This window comes from Balaenoptera ricei, chromosome 8, assembly GCF_028023285.1.
Source record: "Balaenoptera ricei isolate mBalRic1 chromosome 8, mBalRic1.hap2, whole genome shotgun sequence".
NCBI lineage: Eukaryota > Metazoa > Chordata > Mammalia > Artiodactyla > Balaenopteridae > Balaenoptera > Balaenoptera ricei.
Genome location: NC_082646.1, coordinates 64,861,309 through 64,884,896, shown reverse-complemented (window position 1 = coordinate 64,884,896; position 23,588 = coordinate 64,861,309). Strand labels below are relative to the sequence as shown.

Here is a 23,588-nt window from a genome sequence, read left to right as displayed (position 1 = left end):
GGTGGGGAATGGTTAATTATTATACATGCATGTGAGGGGCTGTCATATGCGAATAAGAAACCACATTTTCATAGACTAATTAAATGGGTATTTGTTCATGATATCACATGAGGTGAGAAGAGCAGAACACATAATGACACATTCTCAATGATCCCAGTTTTGGAGAAAAATATTTACAAGCCATAGGCACACATCATCACAAAGAAAATGGCTTAAGAAAACAAACCACGATGTTAATACTGCATAGCTCTGGGTAGTGAGGTAACAGGGTGAGTTATATTCCTCTTCATACTTTATTTACTAAAATTTATATTAAGCACACAACAATTTCTAATCTCTCACAAACAAAATGTTAATAAGAACATAGAGATTACAATGAAGGTAGGAAGGCACAAGTTAAGGAGGTCTTACAGTAAAAGAAGGAAAAATGGAAGATTACTGGAGTCACCCTAGTATAAAGCAGTTCCTTTTCTTTAAAAGAGAGAATATGATTTAATGTTAGGTTGGCTAACATTTGCTTATATAACACCACATGCCAGAGGCTGTTCTAAGTGTGCTACACATATCAACTCATTTAATCCTCACAGTAACATGGAGGTAAACACTGTTACGTTACAGAAGAGGAAACTTGGCAGGGAGGCTGCCCCAGGCAATTCTGCCTGTGTTAAGAGTCTGTGTTCCTCCTCCTACACCGTTGGTGGGAATGTAAACTGGTGCAGCCACTATGGAGAACAGTATGGAGGTTCCTTAAAAAACTAAAAATAGAGTTGCCATATGATCCAGCAATCCGACTCCTGGGTATATAGCCATACAAAACTATAATTCAAAAAGATACATGCACCCCAATGTTCATGGCAGCACTATTTACGATAGCCAAGACATGGAAACAACCTAAATGTCCATTGATGGGTGAACGGATAAAGATGTGGTACATATATACAATGGAATATTACTCAGCTCTAAAAATAATGAAATAATGCCAGTTGCAGCAACATGGGTGGACCTAGAGATTATCACACTAAGTAAATCAAAAAAAAAAAAAGACAAATATCATATAGTATCACTTACATGTGGAATCTAAAACATGACACAAATGAACTTATCTACGAAACAGAAACAGACTCACAGACATAGAGAACAAACTTGTTGTTGCCAAGGGGGAGGGAGGAGCAGAGGGATGGATTGGGAGTTTGGGATTAGCAAATGCAAACTATTATATATAGAATGGATAAATAACAAGGGCCTACTGTATAGCACAGGCAGCCATATTCAATATCCTATAATAAGCCATAATGGAAAAGAATATGAAAAAGAATATATATATATACATACACACACTTATATATATATATATGCATAACTGAATCACTTTGCTGTACACCAGAAACTTAACACAACATTGTAAACCAACTATACTTCAATTAAAAAAAAAAAAAAAGAGTTTGTGTTCCTAACCCACACCACTTTTTTGCCTGTCCATATAAGAAAAGGAATCTGTGAACAAAAAGCAATGACTTTTCTTCTTCAAAGTTTAGCTGGTTTGCTGTCACCTCCCAACCAACAACTCAAACCCTGGGTTGTACATTATCTGTGTATTTAATGAACAGAAGCTTCTTACAAATGCCTCAGATCTACCTGTTGCTTACCAAAAACAGTTGTTCTTAGAATTTCTTGCTCCATTATCCAACTTTTTTCCTTACTCTCCAACCTGGAGGTCTCAGCTGGTTTGGAAAGTAGATGCTCTGTACATGGGGAAAAGGAAAACAAACAAACAAACAAACAAACACATTTCAGACATTTTTATAGGGAAGAGAATCCCATCCCAAAGTAGTAGTCTAAGAGCTGATAAAAGGTAAGGCCAGTGGACCTGTGTATTTCTAGCTCTACATCAGAAAGGACTTTCAGTCACATACAGCAAGAAAATCTGCTATTGTGCCCAGAAGTTATTACGAAACCTAAACTGAAACCCAAATGCCCTCAACCACTTCAACAGTAGTTTTTAACAGTAGATGAAGAGACTACTAAAGGGCAGATGAGGTAAATACGCAGACGCCACCTTTATGCAATGAATTCAGGTTCCTATAGTTCTCCAGCATCACATCCCTGTACAGGTTCTTTACAGCAGGGTCCAGTTGCCCCCACTCTTCCTCGCTGAATTCCACAACCACATCTTTGAATGTCACTGGTTCCTAAAACATTAAGTTCCTTTTTAATCAAAGGTCTCAAAAATATTACTAGAGGAGAAATGAATTTGGAAAGAACAGGGTAGGTGGCGAGAATATCCAAAAAAAAATTGATAGGACAATGTTTGGAGTTCTAAGTGATAAAAATCAAGTTACCTTAGGGGCCTATCAACTTGGTACTCTTTGAGGGCTGGGAAAGGAAAATGAAGGGCTGTCCTAACTCTAGATTAGCTTACATTTTAACTGAGGAGAAAAACCGGTTGGAATAATTGTGCAACAAAAAATTACTATAGAGTACAAATAATTTACACAGAAAGAGTTCAGAATAGGAAGAGCTTAAGGCAGATTGGAGGGAAATTTATAATGAAAATGTAGGCTCTCCTAGCAGAACAGGGAGCATCTCTAACTGAGAAACACTGTTGGCTAATGCCTCATCCTTCAGGTCTCAGAGCCCAATGTCACTTTGTCAGATAGGCCTTTTCTGATTACCCAACAAAGTAGCCATCTTCCTAATCAGTCTGTCTCTCTATTTTCTCCCTAACAATTATTACCATCTGCAATTATCTTATTTGCTTGTGTTTGTCTACTTCTAGTATTATGTAATCTCCACAGAGGCAGGCATTTTGTTTCATTTACTGTCATATTCCCAGCCCTTAGAAATGTTAGGCACTGCATAAATACTGGTCATAAGGGCCTTCATCCCGCCAGCTGTTGCACTTTTCCGTCCAGCATTCTCAACCTTGTCCTTATAGTTACCTTCAATCACACTGAAACACACAAATCCTTCCTCTACCTCAGAGCCAGTCTTTGTGAGTAAGTTGTCTACATGTGTTTTGCCTACTTCCTCACTTTTCCTCTTTCCTCAACCCTCTGCAACCTGGCTTCCATTCCCAGGCATGCTTGTATCTCCATGATGTTAAGAGAATAGACACTACTCAGGCTGCACTTTTCTGAACTTTTAAAGGATTTCTCCTTGAAATATGGTCATTCTTTGCTTTCACAGTGACATCATATTTTCCTGGTTTTCCTCTACCACTTTGGTCCTTTCATTTCAGTATCCTTTGAGGTTTCTTCTGCTCCTGCCTATTAAATTATATTGCTCAGGATTCTGCCCTTGGCTTCCTTCACTTTTAATTCTAAACATTCCCTGGGTAGGCCCTATGTCTATACCTTCAATTATCATCTACAATCTCAAGGGCATAGATGCACAGAGAATATACAAAAATTAAATATTTTCCAAAAAGTGTATCATCAACTAAAATAGATCCAACGTCCAGCATATCATCAACTAAAATAGTCATGTTCTTAGATGGAACTATGTTTGGCAAAAGTTCACAGACCTAAAAAAAAAAAGCAGAGCGTTACAATAGAGCGGAACCCTAATTTACCTGGGATTTGCCTGTTAGTGAGTCAGCTTCCATTTTTTCTTTCTTGATGCTCCCCTTCTGGAGTAGGGCAGAATCCTTGCAGGTTATACCTGAGGAAGATGAAGGAAAACATTAGGGAGACAAGTTTTTCCTTGGAGAAACTTTTAATAATTATAGTACTTTTAACATGCTACTTCAGAAGTTTGAAATTTAATGATGTCAGCCTCTACCAGCAACCAGAATCTCCAGGAGTGGGGCCCAGATCTTATATTTTTAAAAAGCTCTAAAAGTGATTTGCATATTCTACGAGGGGTCAAGAACTACTTGATCAGAGAGAAGGCCAAAATAATATTTTGATGCCTCACCTGTGGTTATAGCAGATCCAAAAAAAAAACCTTGATCTTGTCAAAACTAAATCCTAACTAAGGCTTAGCCACCACAGGCTGTAATTTACTGGGAGCTAAGAATATTTTACCCAACCAATCACTTTCTCAAAGACATTGGGGATTAATCTACTCAAGGATTCTTTTCCTCTAAGTCGCTCTGTGTATACTACACACAGACTTAGGCAGTCTGGTCACCTTGGACTACTGAGTCTTCCAGGACATAAAGATCTGAGCAGCAACCGATTCTCTTCTCCAGCCCTTTGGTGAGACGTATACCCAAGGGCTACTCCCTAATGTTTCTCCAAGATTCATTAATTACACCACTAATCCTCAAATGCCAGACTATGGGCCAATACTGGTCTGTGAAGAAGTTTTCATTGATTCAGGGTGAAATAAGAAAAAATAGAAACAATGCAGGAAATATTTACATTTTATAAATAAAGGCAGGATTTGAAAAAAAAATCCAAATTTCTCAGCAACATGCCATTTGAATACTGCCACAAGATTACAGTCTGTTAACTTTACTCAGGCCTATAACACTTTGTGAAACCTCAGTTTCCTCAGTCCCATAACCCCTAGAACAGTCAATACCACATTTTCTTCTAATGTGATTTTTTTAATTTTTAAATTAATTTTTATTGGAGTACAGTTACTTTACAATGATGTGTTAGTTTCTGCTGTACAGCAAAGTGAATCAGCTATACATATACATATATCCCCTCTTTTTTGGATTTCCTTCCCATTTAGGTCACCACAGAGCACTGAGTAGAGTTCCCTGTGCTATACAGTAGGTTCTCATTAGTTATCTATTTTATACATAGTAGAATATCACATTGTTTCTTATTCTTGTCATTCTTGGAAATATGCAAGATATCTTGAAAAGATGCAAAAGCCTTCAATCAGCCATCCCTTTTTTATTGCTCTGAGTATTGTTTCCTTCCCGTAACTCTTCTTTCCTGCTGACTTCCTTCCTGAACCTTTACAGTTGTGTTGTCTGAAACTCTCATGCCATTCAAAGAAAAATTCCTATACATTCCCTAGCTCTTTATAAAATATTCTTTCTCCCTTCTAATCTAAAATGGATCTTGGCCACCATCAAAGCCACCTCTTCTCATCCTCCAATACTATGGTCTTGGTAGTTGTTTTGATATATTCATACTTCTCCATTCCCATTTCCTCATAAAGATTTTTCTACGCTCATACAAAAATTTTTTCATAGTGGTTCATGCCATTTAGCTAGGGCCTTCTTGATGTTGTAATACACTAAGCTATTGCAAATTCATTTATTCAGACCGTATTTACTGAGTACCTCCCATGTGTGAGGCACACAAATGCCTGCCCTCAGGGAGCCTATAGTCTGTTGTGAATGACAGGCATTAAATAAGTAATTGTACTAGGTCAGTAAAAACTTTACTTAGCTAACCTTGCTTTCCACACCAAATCATAATCTTTTCAACAATCCAGCCTGAAGACCCTTGACAACCTTATTTCTAACAACCATCAGCAATCAAGCTACTTCCTTTTTCATACTGGGGTCCTTATATAGGATTAGAATTTAGGATTGTTCTACTCTGAGAACAAACTTGAATGAATCAATCCCTAACTATATTTTCCTATCCTTTCAACTTTCCTATCCTTTCATCAAGGTTCCACCATAGTACATTGCTTCTTTAATTTTCTCCCAGTCTATCATCCCTCTTGTGAAGTCACTTTCTTTTCTACGCAGCTTGGATTTTATGGTAAATCACTTGCAGATTTACTCTTTTCAGACTTCAAATTCCTTGAACACTGATCCTTTATATCTAACATCCAATCTTCGCTTGATGCAGTAATCTCTAACATCCAATCTTCGCTTGATGCAGTAATCTCTTTTACCTTACCTTTTTAAAAAACTGAGGTAAAATTCACATAACAAAAAATTCACCATATTAACCATTCTAAAGTACACAATTCATGGGTTTTAGTATATTCATAGTGTTGTGCAACCGTCACCACTATCTAATTCCAGAACATACTCATTACCCCCAAAAGTAACCCCATACGCCTTAAGGAGTCACCTCCCATTCCCCTTCCCTCCGTGCTGTCTCTTTGGATTTGCCTATTCTGGGCATTCCATGTAAATTCAGTCATATGGTATGTGACCTTTTTTGTCTGACTTCTTTAAAGTAGCATATTTTGAAGGTTCATCCATGTTGTGGCATGTGTCAGTTCTTTGTTCCTCTTAATGGCTGAATAATACTCCACTGTATGAATATCAATTTGTTTATCCATTCATCAGTTGATGAACTTTTGGATTGCTTCCATTTGTTTGGTTATTATGAATAATGCTGCTATGAACATTCATATACAAATTTGTCAAACGCTTTTTCTGCATCAACTGAGATGATCATGTGATTTTTCCCTTCATTGTATTGGTATGGTGTATAATGTTGATTTTCACATTTGAACCATCCTTGTATTTCTGGGATAAATCCCTAATGGTCATGGTGTATAATCCTCTTAATATGCTGCTGGGTTTGGTTCACTAGTTTTCTTTTCTTGTAATGCCTCTCTCTGGCTTTGGCATCAGATTAAAACTCCCAACATAGAATAGGTTAGGAAGTATTCCTGCCTTTTCTATTTTTTAGAAGAGTCTGAGAAAGTTTGGTGTTAATTATTGTTTTAATGTTTGGTAGAATTCATCAGTGAAGCCATGTTGTCCTTGGGTTTACTTTGTTGAAATTTTAAAAATTACTGATTCAGCCTCTTTAGTTGTTACAGATGAGTTGAGTCAGTTTTGGTAGTTTTGGGAATTTTTCTATTTCATCTAAGTTTTCACAGCATTCTCTTATAATCTTTTTGATTTATGCAAGGTCAGTAGTAATATCCCTACCTTTATTCCTGATTTTAATTATTTTGGTCTTCTTTTTTGCTTGGTCATTGTAGCTAAAGTTTTATCAATGTTGTTGATGTTTTCAACATTTTTTGGAATTTATAAAGTCTATATTCTTTGTTGTGTGTGCCCACTTAAGTCTGTTTCCTTAACTTGGTGGTTAGCTAGCGATTCCAGAGATTTCCTTAAATGCTTGAAACCAGAAAAACAAAAATCATTTCCTAGCCTTTGCAGATGGGCTGTCTGCATCAGGAAATGTCTTCAATACTTAGCCAGATAGTTTTCACCCCTGCCTTAGTCTTCATTTCCTGCTCGAGCAGAGCCTGAGGACCAGCCAGAGGTGAGAATCAGGGAATTCTCAGGTCTTTCTGAACATGTACCCAGCCTTCTAGATCTCTAAGAATATGTAGAAGCTTTCAAATCCCTTACTCTCTAAAGCACCTTTCCTCCCATCTTTTTGTTTAGTCTATGTTTGTCCCAACTGTTTATTTGCTGTCCCAGGTAGCAGTGGCTAATACATTTTTCATTAAATGTTTCTGACAAATGCTAGCCAGGTAGCCATTTCAGCCCTGAGAGGTCTAAGGTAGGTAAAATATGGGCAAACCCTTTAAGTGGGTTCTTCAGGGATCCATGGCACGTTAAAAGAAAGCAAAAGCCTTTCTCGGTCCTGTATTACCCTGAAACCTCTCATTTTCTTCCCAAACTTCTCAAGAATAGTCTATAATGATTATCACATTCCCACCTCATACTTCATATTTTTTTGACCCATGTGATAGGCAGAATAGCCCCCTGAAATGTCCATGCCCTAATCCTTGGATACATGGCAAAAGGGACTCAGCAAGGGAATTCCCTGGAGGTCCAGTGGTTAGGACTCAGCACTTTCACTGCCAGGGCCAGGGTTCAATCTCTGGTTGGGGAACTAAGACCCCACAAGCCTCATGGCACGGCCAAAAAAAAAAGGGACTCAGCAATATTAAAGTTAAAGATCCTTGAGATGAAGAAATCATCCTGGGGACTTCCCTGGTGGTGCAGTGGTTAAGAATCCACCTGCCAATGCAGGGGACACGGGTTTGATCCCTGGTCTGGGAAGATCCCACATGCCGCAGAGCAACTAAGCCTGCGCGCCACAGCTACTGAAGCCCGTGCACTCCAGGGCCCGCGAGCCACAACTACTCAGCCCACGTGCTGCAACTACTGCAGCCATACACCTAGAGTCTGTGCTCCGCAACAAGAGAAGCCACCGCAATGAGAAGCCCAAGCACCACAACGAAGAGTAGCCCCTGCTCGCTGCAACTAGAGAAAGGCCGTGTGCAGCAACAAAGACCCGATGCAGCCAAAAATTAAAAATTAAAAAAAAAAAATCATCCTGGATTATCTGGGTGGTCTCAATCAAATTACATTCATCTTGAAAAGTGGAGAACTTTTCCCAGCTGTGGTCAGTGAGACAGAGAGAGTGAAAGAGTGAGTGTGAGCATGTGCATGTATGCCAGCACACACCATGACAATAGAATGGAGTGTCAGGGCTTCCCTGGTGGCGCAGTGGTTGAGAATCTGCCTGCCAATGCAGGGGACACGGGTTCGAGCCCTGGTCTGGGAAGATCCCACATGCCACGGAGCAACTGGGCCCGTGAGCCACAATTACTGAGCCTGCGTGTCTGGAGCCTGTGCTCCGCAACAAGAGAGCCGCGACAGTGAGAGGCCCGCGCAACGCGATGAAGAGTGGTCCCCGCTTGCCGCAACTAGAGAAAGCCCTCGCACAGAAACGAAGACCCAACACAGCAATCAATCAATCAATCAATAAAATAAATAAATAAATAAGAACTTGAATTTCTAAAATAAATAAATAAATAGAATGGAGTGTCAGATGGCAGTGTGAAAAGGGCTTGGCTCACCATTGCCAGCTTTGAAGATGGGGGAAAGGGAGCATGAGGCCCAGAAAGAAATGAATTCCTGTTGATGCCTTGATTTTAGCCCAGGGAGACCCACGTTGGACCACTGATCTAATCAACAATTTCAATAAATTATTTTCAATACTCATCTTAACAGGACCTTTTTGTTGCAACATTGTTGAACACTCCCTTCTTGAAGATTTCTTTTTTCTTAGCTCAAGATACCAATCTTTCCTGCTTCTTTGCTTTCTAGATTACTCCTTTCTAGCTTGCTTCCCTGAGTTTTCTTATTTTGCTCAGTACTTCATTTTATTTCCTTTTTGGATAAGGACTAAATATAATCCCAATACCAGTATCATCACTGTCTCTAATCAATAATGCCTAGTCAAATATCCAGTCAATTGCCTCATGTCTTATAAGGTTCACACATTCACATGATCAATTACACATCTTTTATGTTTCTTTTAATCTCTAAATCCCTCTTCCATAGCCCCTCCCTACTCCCTTACAATTATTTTTAGAAACTGGATTGTCTTGCAGTTTCCCACAGATTGGACTTTAGTAATGGCATTCCCATGGTATAGTTTAACATGTTCCTCTATTCTCTATTTTCTATAATTGGTAGTTAGATCTATGCCAGCTCTTAAATACTGGTTCTTCCTAAGGATTTGTATTTTTCCTACTTCTGTTCATACCTATACATTTCCATATTTTTCTTTCTTGATTTTAGCCCAGAGAGACCCACTGATCTACAAACCTGTAGGACTATACATTCATATTGTTTTAAGCAACAAAGTTTATGGTAATGTGTTACAGCAGCAACAGAAATTGCTATACTTCTGAACACTAAAGCCATATTTTTAACTATATATTAGATTATTCACTGTGGTTGTCCCACAAAGACCTCAAATCCAACATGCCACATAATTAATATATCAATCTCCTCACCAACAAAAACTGTTACTTATGCTCCATTCATGCAAGCCAGAACATTTATCCCATTCACACCTAATATGTAAACCCTTTAGGTTCAAACTCCTCTGTTTTCCCAAATGCTTCCTCATTCTCTAACACCTGATCTACTACAATACTTCCTAACTGGTTTTCCTATTTTCAGAGCTCTCAGGGCTATCCTTTACTGGAGAAGTTGATAAACTTTTTCTGTAAAGATCCAGATTGTAAATATTTTATTTAGGCTTTGCAGGCAATACAGTCTCTGCTATAACTAATCAAGTCTAGTCATAGTATGAAAGCAGCTGTAGACAAAATGTAAATGAATGGGGTGTGGCTGTGTTCCAATAAAACTTTATTTCCAAAAATATTTGGCCTGTGGTCATAGTTTGCTGATCCCTGCTCTACACTGAAGCCAACACAGTATTTTTGAAAGGTAAATCAAATTATTTTACTCCCCTACTCAATCTGTGAGATCTCAGTTCAGCCTTCCTAATACAGTAAAGTTCTTCAGGATCTGGCCCTTGACACCTTCTAGCTTCAGAAAAAGTTCTTATGCTAAGTGAAATAAGTCAGATAGAGGAAGACAAATACTCTATGATATCACTTACATGTGGAATCAAAAAAATAGAACTAGTGAATATAACAAAAAATAAACAGATTCACAGATATAGAGAACAAACTAGTGGTTACCAGTGGGAAGAGGGAAGGGGGGAGGGACAATATAGGGAAAGAGGATTAAGAGGTATAAAATATTATGTATAAAATAAGCTATAAGGATATATGGTACAACACAGGGAATATAGCCAATATTTTATGACTATAAATGGAGAATAACCTTTAAAAATTATGAATCACTATGTTATATACCTATAACATATAAATACTGTACATCAACTATGCATCCATAAAAAATTTTTTTTAAAAGATAATTTTTCTTCATATGGGAAGGGTCAACTATTCTACCTCCAATTTTCTATATTCTCACCTTCATCCTTAAGCATATCAGTCACATCCTCTATGAGGCTCACCACTTCCTTGCTGTTCTTTGGATGTTGTAAATTCACCCAAGTCCTGACTTCTTCAGGGAGAATTGTCAGGAATTGTTCCAGTACCAATAGCTCTAGGATCTGCTTCTTTGTGTGAATTTCTGGTCTCAGCCACTGAAGACAGAGCTCCCAGAGTTGGCTCAGGGCTTCATGAGGCCCAGACACTTCCAAATACTGGAAATGTCTGAACTTTAGACGAGAGGCTTCACAGTCATCTGTCTCCACGACTGGGATAGATTCCTGCTGCCAAGACACATCTGCTGCTCTCAGGACCTCACTTTGTTCATGAGGAGCCAGGTTTTGAGGTTTTGAGATAGCCGTCAACTTGTTCAAAGGCTGCATCTTCCTACACAGAGCTCCCACTGCAGTTCAGATTTGTCTTATCAGAAGATTCCAATAATTCTCATGCTTGGGCTAAGCACTTGTGTACTATATACATATATATGCAGTGAGAAAAGTTTCAGGAGCTTCAGACGAAGAGCCAATATTCAGGCACCCAAGAGACTGAAAAAAAGACATAAATATGACCTACAGATAATGAACATGGATAGGTCAAAAAGTGCATTCCCGGACTATAACAATCAAAAGTTTTAATTTGTTAGGATTCGCTATGAGCCAGTCTGCAATGCCCATCAATCAGGGAGGTCTTAGGCAAAACAAAACATTTAAACCTTGCAGGACTACCACAGCTCATATTTGGCACCTAGGTTACTAAGAAGGCTATTGGACAGAAAACAAAGCTTGCTAACAGAGGAGTGAGTAACTGGAATTTTTCTTCAGTGGCAGTTCTCACAGAGTATAGCTCGAGTGCAAGGAGATGTGGACCATGTAGGTTGGGCAGAAAGCATCTTGACTCAAAAGCCTTCTACAGGAGCTGATATCTCACAACTCTACGAGTGCAGCTCTCAGGGTTCCCCAAAGAGTGTGCCAGATTATGAGTCACTACATTCAGGGAAGTTCAGATCCAGCTTTCTATCTGATTTACAGTTCTCCCAGTCCAGATGCAATTTACCATTCAGGAGTCATTTTTCTTATAAGCCTCTAGGCCAGTGGTTCTTTTTCCATAGCATTGTGCTTGTACAGTTACAATATCGTTTCTAATTTCTCTGAAGATTCTAATTTGAGTTTTCTGTTTCCTAAATTCCCTTTGATTCTGTGGTCAGGGTTTCTATTTATCTTGGTTTTTAGACATCTGGTATTCCCTAGTTTTCTGCTCATATTTAAGAATCAAGTGTTAGGTTGATTATTCCAGATCATCATATGAATTTCTACTTCTTCTGTATCAGTAGATTGGTTTCCTAATGGGTGTCTACCCTGAATGGGAGACTTACCAAGAGCCATGTGAATATCAGTGAGACACACACATTGGCAGACTTTGATTTAGGGTGAGTGGAGGAGCAGGCTGTCAAGTTGTGGGCTCCCCACACAACAGAGTGAAAAGGTTTTACTATGAAATGTCAACACCTAACCTAAAAGCCTTCGTTCTCCTCAGATGGTTTATTCAATTTATTTAGGGAAGAACTTTTTGTGGGAGGAAGGCACTGGAGCTAAACTGCTTCTCTATGTAGGTGGGAAGAGGGCTGGGAGGTTGGGGAGATGACTGGAATAGGTGTTTCACAGGTAACCCTTCACTCGATTCCTATGTTCTATTTAACTCTCACTGCCATACTCTGTTGAAACAGCTTAAGATTCACATAGGCAGATGGGTTTCCACCTCCTAGCATATTCTAAGTTGTGACCTTTTCTACACTGCTTCTGTAAACCATATTTTCACTTTCTGTCTTGTAGAAATGTATTGACACCATTTATATACTCATTAGTATCCCCATTACATGGGGACACAGGGCAAAGTGGAACAACTGAGGGAACATTCTGAGATCCAACACAAACCTTCTCCAAAGCTTAAGGAAAGTACACGTTCATTACCAAAAAAAAAAAAAGAAAGTTCTGAAGTGCTTAAGAGGTATCACTCACTGAGTTCCAGCAGAACAATGAACTATGGGCCCAGATACTTTCAGAATTAACATACAGGGAGAAAGAGGAAAAATAAGTTCACAGATCACATATTAAAAACAAAACAAAAAACCAAGTAAGCATTAAAAAAAAAAAAAAAGCAGATTTAACAACAAGAATATCCATTGTAACAATAAATGCACTCGGTAAAAATTTAAACTCAACTATGTAAAAAATTAAGAGACATCCAAAACAAAAGAACTCCAAAGCTTAAAGCAATGATAGAAAAAATAACAAGCAAATGTAAACAACAATAATATGCAGGGATACACTGAATTAAGATGTATATTGAATTAAAAGCACAAATGAATAAAATTAGACAAAGAGGAAACTTTAAATGACTGAAGGTACAACTCATAATGAAATATGACTGCTACTAAGTATATCAAATAACACAGTGAAATATATTTATAGCAAAACCGTCAGAAAACAAGAGATGCAAGCAACAATAACACAACAGAAATGGGAGACTAAGGCAACTTTCTCAGTCCTTAACAAGTAAGCTAAAATTGATAGTATAGAGGACATGAAAAACATGCTTAGCCTGATATATAAAACCATATAGAATGTAGTTTCTATTCAAGCACTTATGAGAATGCTTACATAAGCTGCTATTTATTAAGCTACCAAAAACCTCAATAAATAAAAAGTAAATAAAAGTGGTACAAACCACATTTATTACCAGAATGAAAACGAGATCTTAACATCAAGTAGAAATAGAAAAAAATCTCAACTACTTTGAAATTTAACTGTTGCTTCTAAAAAACAACTCAAATTAAAAACACTAAAAACACTGCACTTCAAAATCTAACAGCTCGAGTTCTACTGTTAAGCAATAGCAAAGCCTTATATATATAATTAACCAAGAATGAGATGAATTAAACGTTCAACTCAAAGTGAGAAAAAGCAACAAAATATACTAGGAGTTTATAGGTTAAAAATTAATAAATTACTCAGTATAAATAATTATGGAGCTAGGAAGACAGGTTAGAGATGTTCAGGATGGTATGTTAGCACTTAAGATTTCAAAAGAGGAACAGTCTGGGTGATAAATGGTCCAAGGTATGACTGTGACTGAGAATAGCTTAAGTGGTCTGTAAGTGACCACCAATGGAATAAACAAAGTCAAGAACTGTTAAAGTTTAAACTCTATACTAAACAGACACCTTTAAGGATGATGGTAGGACTCAGAATGAAGATTTAAGACGCTGAGCCAATACCAATGGAAGGAAGGGCTCAGTAAGGCGCAGGTGACAGGAATCTGGAGAGTTAGATCAAATAACCAGCTGACACAAGTTCATAGGATTTTACAGCGTCAAGGAACTTGAACAGGCACTAATTATGGGGAAAAGGTAGTACCTGTGAAAAAGAGTTGTTTTAATCAAATAGGTCATAGGCAGAGCAGTAGCCTGAGGTAAGGAGAACCTTTCGCCTTCCGAGATTAGCTTGTAAAAAGGAGCATAAAGCAGTGTGCAAATGAGCATCTGAAATAAAGAGGTTTTAGGGAGTGGCCAGGAATGAGTGGGACAGCACGGCAAGTTGGAATGAACTTTTCTCCATTTTTTTTCCCCAGTCGATTGATCCAGTCACACTGGATCGGGAATCCATATCAGTCATTCCAAAACCAGCTGAGCAAGATATATTTAGCAGATTAAACGCCTGGAGACTGCCCCCATCACAGAATGGAAGAGGAGACAGCAGACCTGGATCTGGAACCTAACCGTCCTGTTTCCCACCCCAGCCCTCTTTACCTCTCCTCTCTCACGCACTAACTTCCTACCACAGCCCACGCCTCCATCTCTGTCAGCTCGCGCCCTCCTCCAGCTTCTCCCGCAGAGACTGCAGAGCACAGAGTTGGAATCCAGGTAACAGCGAACAAGCCGAGGAGACCGCGTGGACGCACTCAAGCAGGATTCCCAATTCCACGCACCCGCGTCCTGACCGCCCGCTGACCCGCGTGATACCTGCAAACACCGCTCCCAGCCAGGGATGGGTTCAGTCACACCCAGGAGCCAGTTCAGAGGAGCCGCAGAAGTCGTCCTCCCAGCCCGGGGAGGGAGCTTGCGTTAGTAATCACGCCACAACTAAGCAGCGCGGGCCACACCCGCCCCTTACACGCCAGCGCCGGCTCATTATCTACTAAATGCCAAGACGCCGGCCGGCGCACTCCCGCGCAAGCGCACCGGCCGTGGAAGCCCCCAGAAGCCCCCGCGGCCCAAGTTTGTAAAGTAGACGGGGTGGAGCCTCTGCCCGTCCCGCCCCTTTCCCAGGCCGCGCTCGCTTCATAGACGTGAGTCAACCCTAGGGCCAGGAACCGAGGGCCACGCTTAGGGTAGGTGGGAAAAGGCCTTGTCAAACTTCTGTGGCTTCCTCCATCCCCATCTAGGAGAAATGGCCAAAATTTTTTTACCTTCTCATCACCACCCACCCTCCTCCCCCATTTTCTTGGAATCAAAAACCAGTGAAGTAATTTTGAAAAGATATGGTCTTGTATATAACATGGTTTAACATGGTTTTTACTGACTTGCTGATTCGCTCATTCACTCATTTATTCAGTTTTGCATCGCGGTAGAAAATCTTGCAAAAGACCATGAGTCCAATTTTGGCTTGTTACATATGAGATACTTTGTGACATCCAAGAAGCATTGTCAAATTGGACGTAAGTGTCTGAGAGCTTAGAGGTGTATGGGGCCAGACTTGTAAAATTTGTGCCGGTAACGGGTAGATGGTACTAGATACTATGCGGGGCGGGGGGTGGGGTGGGGGGAGAATGAGACTGCAGAGAGAAGGAGAGAAAACAGTAGAAGGAGGAGGAGTCTAGGACTGAGCCCCAGAGGAAGAACTCAAACTAGTAAATCAGGGACTGTCTCCCAGGAAGGGAGTTTTAAATCTAGATCAAACAAGATAGGAGCCAGATTTTTGTTTGTTTTAACCAACCTCTTCTGTACTCATTACTATCATAAGCAAATTATAAATGTCACCTCACTCATCACCACAACACTATAAGGAAGAGATTATCATCCCCAAATTTATGGAAACTAAAAGATAGCGAAGCTGAGCTTCAAGCTCAGATCACTTCGTTCTTGTCCCACTGCTACTCACTCAACGCTTCAAGATTTAGAGGGTCATTAGTAAGATGTGCCAGAATTGTGGAATGATATTTTCCAAGATTAGGAGTATGGTGTGTGCCATGAATTGTTTGTGATGGGGTTGACCTTTATAAAAGTCAGTTAATAGCTAGGCAAAATAAAAATTTTAACTTGTAAGTATTGCCAGTAAACAGGCTCAAACATAGTCTTTAGCTAATTAAGAGTTCAGGGAAATGGAAAGGGTGCCCTGGAAAGGAATGACCAGCCTTCCTCTCATACCTTATAGATATGAGGTTTCTGACCAAGTGTCTTCAAAGGTCCACAGAGGCCTAGACACTGCTTTCTAATTGAAGAAGGGTCATTTTCAGTTTGCAGTTACCTCACTAAAGTCCAGCTATTTTTTAATGGCACAATTTTAAAGGTTTCTCTCAATATATGACTTTCATTGTAAAGCCATCTGGGATTAGATCCTTAAGATGCATACACTTGTTTGCTACAAACTCCATTCTCTTCTATCATTGTGAAATCCAGATCTTCTCTGTATTTAAGAAAAAAATATAGAGAAAACTTGACCTGAGTTAAGCCAACACTTTTCCTAGACCACTTATATATTCATTCAGCCAATTTTTATCGAGAATTTAATGTGGCAAATACTGTACTAGCAATTGAAAATATATTAGTAAACACAATCAAGTGAAGACTGTCTTAACGACCAGTGGAAGTATTCCATATGCTAAGCTATTGTACTTCTTCACCCAATGTTCTGTGTTCTGCACATCCTCAGAATATTGTGTTGTGTAGATTGTGAGTTGCACTGGTCAGTCTGGAATTTGTAGATAGTCAAGATATGAATAGGGGTGATTTGGTTTCATGGGCCATGTGTTATGGACATTTGTCAGTTTTTGGCTTCTGATCCTTTGAATACACTGTCTAAAATTATAGTCTTCTGCTGAGTCTTGTGAGGGAGTTGGAGCCTGTCTCCATCCATGGAAACTGAATACATCTAATATTAACTTCCTTTGTCTGCATTGCAGCTAGGACTCGATCAATTAGATATACCCAGTCTAGACTTTGAATTAAGAGCTAGTGACATGAAAAAGCAAGGACATCAAAAAGTTTCTTTTTTAAAAACAGACTTTATTTTTTAGGTCAGTTTTAGATGTACAGAAAAATTGAGAAGATATAGTACATTGAGTTCTGATATACCCCCCCTTTTCCCACTATCAACTTACATTGTTATTATTATTATTTACATTATTATGGCACATCTGCTACAATTAAGAAAATAAGATTAATACCTTATTATTAACTAAACTTTATACTTTGTTTGAATTTGCTGAGGTTTTGTCTCCTTAGGCTCCTCCTGGCTGTGACAGTTTTTGAGACTTGTTTTTGATGACCTTTACAGTTTTGAGGAGTACAGGTTGTATATTTTATAGGAAGCCCATGTATGAGAATTTGTCTGTTTTTCTCATGATTAGACTGAGGTTATGGGTTTGAGGGATCTTCCGATCATAAAGTGCTATTTCCATCATATCGTCTCAAGGGAACGTACTAACAACAGGACTTAACACTATTTATGTTAACCTTGGTCACCTGGCTGAGGCAGTGTCAGCAATTTCTTCTCTTTTTTTGTCAGCGGTAGAGAGAGCAGCAACATTCCAATTTCCAGGTTCAGGGAATTAGCCGCTCCAGCAGCAGGGCCTGTGCTGAGGGTGTTGGCAGTGTAAACTGCGCCACCTAGTGCTGAATGGCAGTGATGTCCTTAGCAGACCCATTTTGTGTTAATGAATTTGGCCCGTGATGCTGGCTGCAGAATCGGAATTACTATTATTCAGTATTTTTCCTTTCAGCTTAAATCATGCATAGTCAGTTTCTGTTACTTGCAACTACAAACCCTGACTGATACATCATCTTTATTATGATTCTTTAGAAGCTTCTTGGCCCTTTATTCCCCCTCTCCCTCCATAGCAGGAGAGGTAGTCGTTTTTATTGGTAATGTGAATAAGCCCCACAAGAACCTATTTGAATGTGATGGAGCACAATTCTCTCAGAGTTTCAGTTATCCATTGCTGCATAACAAACCACCTCAAAACTCTGTGCCTTAAAACAGCAATCATTTTATTTGCTCAGGATTCCAGAATTTGGAAGGTGGAGATGGCAACTATCGGTAATGGCAATATTTAAGGTAGTGTTTGTACTTTCTTCTTACATTTTCTTATTTTTTCTGCTGTTACTGAAGTAGCTCTCATCTAGATCATCAATGAAAGCCAAGTCACCAATTTCAACTATTAATTTTTTGTCCTTGTCTACATCACCTCATCTAGCACATGCTGTTTGAATGAGGGTTTTCTCTGATCCTCCTACCCCAGATTAGAGTTTGTCTATTGTAGTGCAGTTCCAGTAATTTTAAAAGGATAGTAACAAATGCAAAAGTGTGTATTAAAACACATTATGTGTCAGTCATTGCTCTGATAAAATGGTAAGATAAAATGAAATAAGAGCTCAATAAATACTTTTAAAATGATTCCATGGATGCATGAATGCATGAATGAAAGAAATAAGAACTTTGGTTACTAGATATCTCTTCACTGGGGAGGTCTTCCCCTGCAAAGTCAATCTGAGGTGTGTTGTTCCTGGACCTATGTTCATGGTAACTGTAGAATGGTTACCATGGAATCCCCTCTAAATGTGTGATTGATTAACGTTTGGGTAAAAGAGCCAAGCAGAGGGACCTTCAAGATGGCAGAGGAGTAGGAGGTGGAGATCACCTTCCTCCCCACAGATACATCAGAAATACATCTACATGTGGAACGACTCCTACAGAACACCTACTGAACACTGGCCGAAGACCTCAGACCTCCCAAAAGGCAAGAAACTCCCCACATACTTGGGTAGGGCAAAAGAAAAAAGAAAAAACAGAGACAAAAGAATAGGGATGGGACCTGCACCAGTGGGAGGGAGCTGTGAAGGAGGAAAAGTTTCCACACACTAGGAAGGCCCTTCGTGGGTGGAGACTGTGGGAGGCATAGGGGGGAAGCTTCAGAGCCATGGAGGAGAGCGCAGCAACAGGCATGCAGAGGGCAAAGCGGAGAGATTCCCACACAGAGGATTGGTGCCGACCAGCACTCACCAGCCCAAGAGGCTTGCCTGCTCACCCGCCGGGACAGGTGGGGGCTGGGAGCTGAGGCTCGGGCTTCGGTCAGATCGCCGGGAGAGGACTGGGGTTGGCGGCGTGAACACAGCCTGAAGGGGGCTAGTGCACCACAGCTAGCCGGGAGGGAGTCCGGGAAAAGGTTTGGAACTGCCGAAGAGGCAAGAGACTTTTTCTTGCCTCTTTGTTTCCTGGTGCGCGAGGACAGGGGATTAAGACCGCCGCTTAAAGGAGCTCCAGAGAAGGGCGTGAGCCGCGGCTATCAGCATGGACCCCAGAGACGGGCATGAAATGCTAAGGCTGCTGCTGCTGCCACCAAGAAGCCTGTGTGCAAGCACAGGTCACTATCCACACCTCCCCTCCCGGGAGCCTGTGCAGCCCACCACTGCCAGGGTCCTGTGATGCAGGGACAACTTCCCCGGGAGAATGCCCGGCACGCCTCAGGCTGTTGCAACGTCACACTGGCCTCTGCTGCTGCAGGCTCACCCTGCATTCCAGTTATGACTACCGTACCCCTCCCTCCCCCCAGCCTGAGTGAGCAAGGGCGCCCTAATCAGCCAGTGCTTTAACCCTGTCCTGTCTGGGTGGGAACAGATGCTGGAGGACGACCTACACACAGAGGTGGGGCCAAAACCAAAGCTGAACCCCAGGAGCTGTGCGAACAAAGAAGAGAAAGGGAAATCTCTCCCAGCAGCCTCAGGAGCAGTGGATTAAATCCCCACAATCAACTTGATGTACCCTGCATCTATGGAATACCTGAATAAACAACAAATCATCCCAAAATTGAGGTGGTGGACTTTGGGAGTAGACTTGGGGTTTGCTTTCTGCAACTGATTTGTTTCTGATTTTTATGTTAATCTTAGTTCAGTTTTTAGTGCTTCTTATCATTGGTGGATTTGCTTATTGGCTTGGTTGCTCTCTTCTTTTTTTAAAATTTAATTTCATTTATTTTTGATTTTTTTATTTTAATAATTTTTTAAATTTTTATTATATTTTTTCTTTCTTTTTTTCTCCCTTTTATTCTGAGCCATGTGGCTGACAGGGTCTTGGTACTCTGGCCTGGTGTCAGGCCTGAGCCTCCGAGGTGGGAGAGCCGAGTTCAGGACACTGGACCACCAGAGACCTCCCAGGCCCATATAATATCAATCGGCGAGAGCTCTCCCAGAGATCTCCATCTCAACGCTAAGACCCAGCTCCACCCAAGTTCAGCAAGCTCCAGTGCTGGATGCCCCATGCCAAACAACTAGCAAAACAGGAACACAACCCCACCCATTAGCAGAGGCGCTGCCTAAAATCATACAAAGTTCATAGACACCCCAAAACACAACACCACACGTGGCCCTGCCCACCAGAAAAACAAGATCTAGCCCCACCCACCAGAACACAGACACCAGTTCCCTATACCAGGAAGCCTACACAAGCCACTGAAGCAACCTCACCCACTGAGGACAGACACCATAAACAACAGGAACTATGAAGCTGCAGCCTCAGAAAAGGAATCCCTAAACACAGTAATCTAAACAAAATGAGAAGACAGAGAAATATGCAGCAGATGAAGGAGGAAGGTAAAAACCCACCAGACCAAACAAATGAAGAGGAAATAGGCACTCTACCTGAAAAAGAATTCAGAGTAATGATAGTAAAGATGATCCAAAATCTTGGAAATAGAATGGAGAAAATACAAGAAATGTTTAACAAGGACCTAGAAGAACTAAATAGCAAATAAACAATGATGAACAGCACAATAAATGAAATTAAAAATACTCTAGAAGGAATCAGTAGCAGAATAACTGAGGCAGAAAAACGGATAAGTGACCTGGAAGATAAAATAGTGGGAAAAACTACTGCAGATCAGAATAAAGTAAAAAGAATGAAAAGAATTGAGGACAGTCTCAGAGACCTCTGGGACAACATTAAACGCAACAACATTCCAATTATAGGGGTCCCAGAAGAAGAAGAGGGAAAAAAAAAGGAAGGGTCTGAGAAAATATTTAAACAGATTATAGTTGAAAACTTCCCTAACATGGGAAAGGAAACAGTCAATCAAGTCCAGGAAGTGCAGAGTTTCCCATACAGGATAAATCCAAGGAGAAACATGCCAAGACACATATTAATAAAACTATCAAAAATTAAATACAAAGAACAAATATTAAAAGCAGCAAGGGAAAAGCAACAAATAACATACAAGGTAATACCCATAAGGTTAACAGCTGATCTTTCAGCAAAACTCTGCAAGCCAGAAGGGAGTGGCAAGATATATTTAAAATGATGAAAGGGAAAAAACTACAACCAAGATTACTCTACCCAGCAAGGATCTCATTCAGATTCGACGGAGAAATTAAAACCTTTACCGACAAGCAAAAGTTAGGAGAATTCAACACCACCAAACCAGCTTTACAACAAATGCTAAAGGAACTTCTCTAGGCAGGACACACAAGAGAAGGAAAAGACCTACAATAATAAACCCAAAACAATTAAGAAAATGGTAATAGGAACACACATATCAATAATTACCTTAAATGTGAATGGATTAAATGCTCCAACCAAAAGACACAGGCTCACTGAATGGTTACAAAAACAAGACCTGTATATATGCTGTCTACAAGAGACCCATTTCAGACCTAGGGACACATACAGACTGAAAGTGAGGGGATGGAAAAAGATATTCCATGCAAATGGAAATCAAAAGAAAGCTGGAGAAGCAATACTCATATCAGACAAAATAGACTTTAAAATAAAGACTATTACAAGAGACAAAGAAGGACACTATATAAAGGTCAAGGGATCAATCCAAGAAGAAGATATAACAATCGTAAATATTTATGCACCCAACATAGGAGCACCTCAATACATAAGGCAAATGCTAACAGCCATAAAAGGGTAAATTGACAGTAACACAGTAATAGTAGGGGACTTTAACACCCCACTTTCACCAATGGACATATCATCCAAAATGAAAATAAATAAGGAAACATAAGCTTTAAATGACACATTAGACAAAATGGACTTAATTGATATTTATAGGGCATTCCATCCGAAAACAACAGAATACACTTTCTTCTCAAGTGCTCATGGAACATTCTCCAGGATAGATCATATCTTGGGTCACAACTCAAGCCTTGGCAAATTTAAGAAAATTGAAATCGTATCAAGTATCTTTTCCAACCACAATGCTGTGAGACTAGATATAAATTACAGGGAAAAAACTGTAAAAAATATAAACAGAGGGAGGCTAAACAATACAATACTAAATAACCAAGAGATCACTGAAGAAATCAGAGAGGAAATCAAAAAATACCTAGAAAAAAATGACAATGACAACACCACAGCCCAAAACCTATGGGAGGCAGCAAAAGCAGTTCTAAGAGGGAATTTTATAGCAATACAATCCTACCTCAACAAACAAGAAAAATCTCAAATAAACAACCTAACCTTACACATAAGCCATTAGAGAAAGAAGAACAAAAAAAAAAACCCCAAAGTTAGCAGAAGGAAAGAAATCATAAAGATCAGATCAGAAATAAATGAAAAAGAAATGAAGGAAACAATAGCAAAGATCAATAAAACTAAAAGCTGGTTCTCTGAGAAGATAAACAAAATTGATAAACCATTAGCCAGACTCATCAAGAAAAAAAGGGAGAGGACTCAAATCAACAGAATTAGAAATGAAAAAGGAGAAGTAACAACTGACACTGCAGAAATAGAAAGGAACATGAGAGATTACTACAAGCAATTATATGCCAATAAAATAGACAACCTGGAAGAAATGGACAAATTCTTAGAAAAGCACAACGTTTTGAGAATGAACCAGGAAGAAATAGAAAATATAAACAGACCAATCACAAGCACTGAAATTGAAACTGTGATTTAAAATCTTCCAACAAACAAAACCCCAGGACCAGATGGATTCACAGGCGAATTCTATCAAACATTTACAGAAGAGCTAACACCTATCCTTCTCAAACTCTTCCAAAATATAGCAGAGGGAGGAACACTCCCAAATTCATTCTATGAGGCCACCATCACCCTGATACCAAAACCAGACAAAGATGTCACAAAAAAAGAAAACTACACTGAAAATAATTATCACTGATAATCATAGATGCAAAAATCCTCAACAAAATACTAGCAAACAGAATCCAACAGCACATTAAAAGGATCATATATCAAGATCAAGTGGGGTTTATCCCAGGAATACAAGGATTCTTCAATATACGCTAATCAATGTGGTGCACCATATTAACAAATTGAAGGATAAAAACCATATGATAATCTCAGTAGATGCAGAAAAAGCTTTTGACAAATTCAACACCATTTATGATAAGAACTCTCCAGAAAGTAGGCATAGAGGTAACCTACCTCAACATAATAAAGGCCATATATGACAAACCCACAGCCAACATTGTTCTCCGTGGTGAAAAACTGAAACCATTTCCTCTAAGATCAGGAACAAGACAAGGTTGTCCACTCTTACCACTATTATTCAACACAGTTTTGGAAGTTTTAGCCACAGCAATCAGAGAATAAAAAGAACCAAAAGGAATCCAAATCAGAAAAAAAAAATTAAAACTGTCACTGTTTGCAGATGACATGATACTATACTTAGAGAATCCTAAAGCTGCTACCAGAAAACTA

The 23,588-nt window shown here is 39.6% G+C and overlaps 1 protein-coding gene across 1 annotated transcript in view; it reads right to left on the bottom strand.

Annotated features, from left to right (window-relative positions):
- The window catches only part of ZNF215 (zinc finger protein 215), a 284,622-nt gene that overhangs the window by 9,020 nt on the left and 252,014 nt on the right, over positions 1-23,588 (bottom strand). The window contains exons 8-11 of the mRNA XM_059931013.1: positions 10,637-11,201; positions 3,572-3,660; positions 2,057-2,189; positions 1,647-1,742 (exon numbers count right to left, since the gene is read on the bottom strand). Of these exons, the coding sequence (XP_059786996.1) occupies positions 1,647-1,742; positions 2,057-2,189; positions 3,572-3,660; positions 10,637-11,039 (721 nt within the window). The 5' untranslated portion in view covers positions 11,040-11,201. The remainder of the gene's footprint in view (positions 1-1,646; positions 1,743-2,056; positions 2,190-3,571; positions 3,661-10,636; positions 11,202-23,588) is intronic.